The 6,861-nt window shown below is 47.3% G+C and overlaps 1 protein-coding gene across 1 annotated transcript in view; it reads left to right on the top strand.

Moving 5' to 3' along the window:
- The first annotated feature begins 3,878 nt into the window (after positions 1-3,878).
- Positions 3,879-6,861, top strand: part of LOC143298970 (glycine receptor subunit alpha-1-like) — a 32,477-nt gene continuing 29,494 nt past the window's right edge. Inside the window, exons 1-2 of the mRNA XM_076612024.1 lie at positions 3,879-4,640; positions 5,599-5,834. Coding sequence (XP_076468139.1) covers positions 5,722-5,834 — 113 coding nt within the window. The 5' untranslated portion in view covers positions 3,879-4,640; positions 5,599-5,721. The remainder of the gene's footprint in view (positions 4,641-5,598; positions 5,835-6,861) is intronic.

Here is a 6,861-nt window from a genome sequence, read left to right as displayed (position 1 = left end):
CTCTCTCCTTCCCCTTCCTCCTCCCTCTCTCTCTCTCTCTGCCTCCCTCTCCTTCCCTCTCACCCCCCTCTCTCCTTCCCCTTCCTCCTCCCTCTCTCTCCTCCCCTCTCCCTTCTCTCTCTCTTTCTCTCCTCCCTTTCTGTCTCTCTCCATCCCTCTCTCTCTCTCCCTCAATCCCCCACCCACACCTCTCTCTCCCTCGATTCCCCCTCTCTCTCTCTCTCTCTCCCTCTTTCTCTCTTCTTCTTTCTGCTTCTTTCGCTCGCCACTCAGCAAAAGGAAAGTGACCACCCAACACCCAAAAGTGACCGCGCGCGCGCGCACACACACACACACACACACACACACACACACACACACACACACACACACACACCACGCGCGCCCAACCATATGAGGTAAGGGTCGATACGCATGTTGTCAATACTGGCCATGTAACAGATGGTTGTGTTGTATGTGCGTGTGTTTATGTGTATTTGTAAGTGCGCGCGTGTGTGTGTGTGTGTGCGTGTGTTTATGTGTGTGTGTGTGCGTGTGTGTTTATATGTGTGTGTGTGTGTGTGTGTGTGTGTGCGTATGTGTGTATGTAACCGGGAAAAAATGTACAGACAGTTCTCAAGAATGCCCAGTTTCTAACAACGCGTCAGTCTCGAAGCAAACAGGAAAAAGAAAGAACTGAAATAGCTATCTTCGCACGTGCACATATGGCTGTCTTCGCACGTGCACAAAAAGCTGTCTTGCCCACCACACTGCACTTCTGCTTGTGGCAGGAAGCGCAGCAGTTGCATGTTAGTAAGCGAGCGAGAGAGACGGCGAGTTGGCGAAAGACTGCTTTGTCATGACGTCAGGTGGATTGTGAAGCATTCACTGTTTCAAACGAGAGGTGTGATTGCCGAGGTGAGTTGTAGTCTAGATATTTATAGAATGATGGTTGCTCAGTCACACGTTCTTCTTATCATTACTGTATCGTATTTGTTTATACATGTTTCGTTATTGTAGTTCCTATTTTTCCCCCTAAAATTTCGACATCTATGTTTGTGTGTATTTTTTTTTAACGGCTGGACAGCTTGGCTGGAGAGTGACTTACCATGAGACATACAGCGACCAGTTTTCAGTGCTTTCCAACAAGGAGTTTTTGTTTTACTGGGTTAGTTTGTTCTCGTTTGTGTGTGTGTGTGTGTGTGTGTGTGTGTGTGTGTTTTAACGGATTCATTCCCTGTGGTTTTGCGCAACGAGGCAGGCTACCCGCTTTGTGGACCTGAGCACAGAAATAGTTTTACATCTTGGGCTGTGTACTGGGGAAGCGAAAAAACTTGTCACTTCCAACATACAGAGACATGAGACCGCTCGAGAGTTCCGTGGCCATCTTGGATCTTGCGCATGCTAATCTAACTTTTACTCGAAATTCGAGCAGTGCCAAAGGCGATCGACATAGACAAAAGCAGCGAATATGTGCTGTCCTCCGTTTCCTCAGTTGATAGCCTCCATTGCTACAACCATACAACCAAACTCTATGAAGTGCCAACGTATGCACACACACACACACACACACACACACACACACACACACACACACACACACACACGAGCAAAAAAATCGAAAAAAAAGAAGCCTGCTGTTTCGAACGTTCTGCCTCTCTCGATCGTCTTTGTTACTCGAAATTTCGATGAGCCAATCAACTTCGAGAGCACAGATGATGTGACGTGCCTCTATAAGTCATGTATGCACGGATCTCTCCAGCGGTCTATTTCTCAGGTGTTCATGTGTCTTATGGATCCTCCATGTTATTGTTAATATGATGATAATAATATTAATAATAGTAGTAATGATAGTAATAATTGTCATTATTGCTGTTATTATTGTTATTACCATTGTCATTAGTGGTAGTAGTAGAAATATCGAAGCACTTGGAACGCTCTTCGCCTTTCGCTTCGCCATATCGCTTCCCTCAGCTCTCTCAAGTCTGACCTAAACTCACTCAGTACGGCCAGCCCTCTCTTCTCCTCTACACAGACCCCACAGATATCCAGTGGGTGTCTCAATGACCCAACCCTTTAGCTTCTGTCGTCAGAATTGTGGTATTCTTTGTCAACATTCACCTCTTCAGTATAAGAGCCTTCCGCCTGCAATATTTTGATGGTGGTAATTGGGGTGAAACGCTGTTAACGTAGTCTCTTTCGCCGTTCGTATGGAGAGAGTTAAAACTTTTCCTACATCTTTCCTGTTTCCGCCTTATGATATGGATGCATGTATATCTTTGAGGAGCATTGTGAATTCCTGTGCGTGCGTACTCGCCCACTTCTGTGTTTGAGGAGGAAGTTAGACAAATTACACAGAAAAAAATTGTACTTTCTGCGGTAAGCGCTTGCGTATATTTCATGCGTATTAAAACGTGCGTCTTTCTGTGTGTATGTGTGTGTGTGCGTTTGTGTGTGTGTGTGTAGGGGGGGGGGGATAGGGGGGGGTGAGGGGGGCGTGTACACGCACGCGTATATGTGTGTGTGTATGTATGCACGCATGTATGTGTTTGTGTGTGTGTGTGCGCGTGTGTGCATGCGTGCGTGCGTGCGTGTATATGTGTGTTTGTGAGTATTCGTGTGTGTGTGTGTGTGTGTGTGTGTGTGTGTGTGGTCACAGCGAGCTAGTTTGCCAGGAGAAAAAAATGCTTCATCATGAGCAGACCGCATTGTCACTGGGCTGTTTTATCTTCAGCAAATATTGATTGTTAGTGTTAGCGGCAGAAGCCAACATGAAGCTGTTGTGTGTGAGTGTGTGTGTGTGTGTGTGTGTGTGTGTGTGTTGGTTGGCAGCAGATTAGTGTGTCGGTCACAACACGTTACAGTTAAGTGTGTTATTTCATGTGATGTGCTTTTTCTTTCTGTATTTTGTCATGAGACGTCTCAGTTATCAAGATATACATGAATGCAAACACACACGCGCGCGCACACAAACACACACACACACACACACACACACACACACACATACAGTCACACTCACTCACGCACCAAACACACACACGGACACACACACTCACATACACAACCACCCTCTCCCCTCCCCTCCCACCCCCCAACATACACACTCGCACTCACTCACACACCACACACACCCACACACACACACACACACACACACACACACACACACACACACACACGCACATACACTCACACTCACCCCACCCCCCACGCCCACCCACCCACACACACACACACACACGCACATACACACACACATTCTCTCACTCTCTCTCTCACACACACAGACACACACACGCGCTTGCGCGCGCGCAATCACACACACACACTCACACACACACACACACACACACATTCTCTCACTCTTTCTCACACACACACACATTCTCTCACTCTCTCTCACACACACACCCACACCCAGAGAGAGAGAGAGGGAGAGAGAGATTCACACAGATTCTTATTTTTGTATGGCAGACCATTGCATTGCAATAATCGTTAATAATTCCTGTTTAAAAAGTTTTCCGTCTTAATGGGTCATATATTCTATCATAGTTCACGAGCCCTGTTACAAAAGGAAAACTTTCTCTTGTTCGTTGTGCGGACAGGAACGAGCAGTGTTGACCAACCTTACCAGCTGGTCAATCCTGACACTGCCAAGAGTTTATACGTGACGGTGTTGTGTGTGTGTGTGTGTGTGTGTGTGTCCGTGCATGCAGCGTGCGTGCCGTATGTGTGTGCGTGCGCTCGCGCCTCGCGCGTGCACACAAATGTTTGTTGGACGCGCTTCCTCTGTCTGTCTCCTCCTCTTCGTATGCGTCTTTCAGTCCCGAACTCTAGAGACGAAGAAATGATGAGCACGTTATCCTGCATACATGTATATGTGCTTGCAGGACTTGCTTGCCTTTGACTGCTGACCCTTCGGAGGAAAGCACAACCGAGTGACGCGGACCTGGGAAAGCAGGTGGCAATCCTCAAGGCAGAGGAGACGAACGGTCAAGTCATCCTTCCAGATCCTCCGCTTACCTCTTGGCTGGAACTGCAGTGATTCCAACATTCCTCACAAGTTGACGGTCGTGGAGATGTTGTATATGACGACTGTGCACGTGTTCGTACCATCCCTCAGATCTGAGATTGTCCCAATAGTCCTCCAGACCTGAGATTGTGCAAATAATCCACCACACCTCAGATTGTGCAAATAGTCCTTCACACCTCAGATTGTGCAAATAATCCACCACACCTCAGATTGTGCAAATAGTCCTTCAGACCTCAGATTGTGCAAATAGTCCACCAGACCTCAGATTCTGCAAATAGTCCTTCAGACCTCAGATTGTGCAAATAGTCCACCAGACTTAAACTTGTCCAAACAGTCCACCAGACCTCATTTGTCCAAATAGTCCACGAGACCTCATTTGTCCAACTTGTCCATCGGACCCGATATTGTCCAACTAGTCCTCCAAACCTGATATTGTCCAAAAGAGTCCTCCAAATCTGAGACTGTGTGTCGAACTGTTATAGTACTTCCTGGTCAGCGATTGACAGAAAAGTGTCTGCAGTGCAGGTCACCAACCCTGTGAGTTCCCCTGCAGCAGACTGTACTTTTCCCGCGGGGAAACAATGGCCTACCCGACCCTGAGTCCTTGATTTCGGATTTACAGAGGGTAAGTACGCGGTGTTCTTCTGACTGGGATTAACATGTACGTATTCATTTCACTGTTGTGTCATATATTTGAATAGTCATAACCGTTAAACATATGTAGTATACATAACCGTTAAACATATGCAGCAAATATAGCACTTGCTCTCTCAAACACGACACCAAAGAAACACACACACACACTCTCTCTCTCTCTCTCTCTCTCTCTCTCTCTCACACACACACACACACACACACACACACACACACACACACACACACACACACACACCACTGTATTCTGCAGTACTGACCACCATTTGGGCACCGAGGATTTATGCGGTCTGGCATCTCCTCTTTCTTCCCCCATTATGCATGTCAAAGTGTATACCGACAAGAGAGTGTGTCAGGTCAGAGGCTCTGCTCTGGAGAGTATTTTTAAGTGTCTTGCAGAATGAGGTTGGGGGTGGGGGGGGGGGGGGGGGATGAGCCAGAGACAGAGAGATAAGGTGGCCAGAAACCAGCCGACAATGACAGTATGTCAAAAACGAGTAGTTGCTGCGTCATATTGCACAGAATGTATTGAACTGAGTCCCTCATGGCGTACCTGTCAGTTCCTCTATTTATTGCAGTTTCCATTTGTACGCATTGTAATCCTGTGTCTTTCTGCCCGCATTGTGTGTGTGTGTGTGTGTGTGTGTGTGTGTGTGTGTGTGTGTGTGTGCGTGTGTGTGTGTGCGTGTGTGTGTGTGTGTGTGTGTGTGTGTGCGTGCGTGCGTGTGTGTGTGTGTGTGTGTGTGTGTGTGTGTGCCCACATGCTCTGCGTGCACGCGCGGCGCAGGGCCATACTGCATATTCTGAAGTCGAGTGCTGCATGTATGGATACATGAATGTTCACGAGCTGTTAACATGCTTTGGGGCAAATCAAAGTGAGAGCCCAGATCGTACAACGCTGGTGGTTTGCACATGATACACCTGTGTAGGTGAGTCAGTGACGCAACGCGAAGCTGCCGCCGCAACTACCAGCAGCGCAGGACAAGTGGTAGAGAGCGTAACGACCTGCAGGTCACCCTGTACAGACAGACAGACGGCCAGACGGACGGACGATGGAGGGTTACCTGCTGCTGACAGCCCTGCCCTGCCTGTGGCTTCTCTGCGCATGCCTCCAGCCCTTGGCAGCTGATGTCGCCGACGTTGCTGATTTCAGCAACATGACCAGGTCAGTTAGTTAGTTTGTTAGTTTGGTGGTGGTGGTGCGGTGCAGTGTGTGTGTGTGTGTGTGTGTGTGTGTGTGTGTGTGTGTGTGTGTGTGTGTGTGTGTGTGTGTGTGTGTGTGTGTGTGTGTGTGTGTGCAAACCTTGCAAACCTTTTCATCAGTCAGAAAAAAAAACCGCAAAAAAGCACACGATTACAAATGGACAACACGGGGGCTTAGTACTAACACACGCACGCACACACACATACATACATACACATATATACACACACACGCACACATACATGCATCCATCCATCCATACATACATACATACATAAAAGCACACGCGCACGTACGCACACACGCATACAACACACACACACACACACACACACACACACACACACACACACACACCGATTTCAGTAGGCTGGGCTCGCTTATAAACAAATAAACAATAACGAGAGGGGAGGGGGAAAACCCGAACAAGCAATCATTGACAGTGTATAACAGTGCCTCGTTGTTCACGTCATCCCTTTTGGGAGTACTTCATGTAAAGGGTGTGGGAGGTGCACAAGGGAAATGATAAACAGAAGTTCTGTGAAGCGGATAGCCTGCACAAGTGATGCAATGAGCGAAGTGCTGTTAGTTGTATTTTGTCCTTGTTTGTGTTAGTGTTAACGTGTCACGGCGTACGACGGTCCATAATTATTGCATCAGATATTGATAAACCGATGCGCTCCAGTAGTGATGTCATTAGCAAAATGCCATCGCTTATCTATCCTTGTTGATATTATTATATCAGAAAATAGAAAGCAAGTTATCGAGGTCAGTGTATGCGTATGTGTTATTGTGCAGATTGTATACGACACGAACGTTTTCATACAGAAGGTGGCACAGCTTGAATGCGATATACCTTTTGTTATGTGTTTGTTGAGAACACAGTCGGAAAGGACATTGTTTGAAATGGATTCTGGTTAATTAAGTTCGGAAAACAACGCGTGTAGCTTTTTTTTTTTCTCCCGTACCTGCTACACAATTAGTAACG

This window comes from Babylonia areolata, chromosome 24 (assembly GCF_041734735.1).
Source record: "Babylonia areolata isolate BAREFJ2019XMU chromosome 24, ASM4173473v1, whole genome shotgun sequence".
NCBI lineage: Eukaryota > Metazoa > Mollusca > Gastropoda > Neogastropoda > Buccinidae > Babylonia > Babylonia areolata.
The sequence above is the reverse complement of the archived record's forward strand: the minus strand, read 5'-3'. Positions and strand labels throughout refer to the sequence as shown.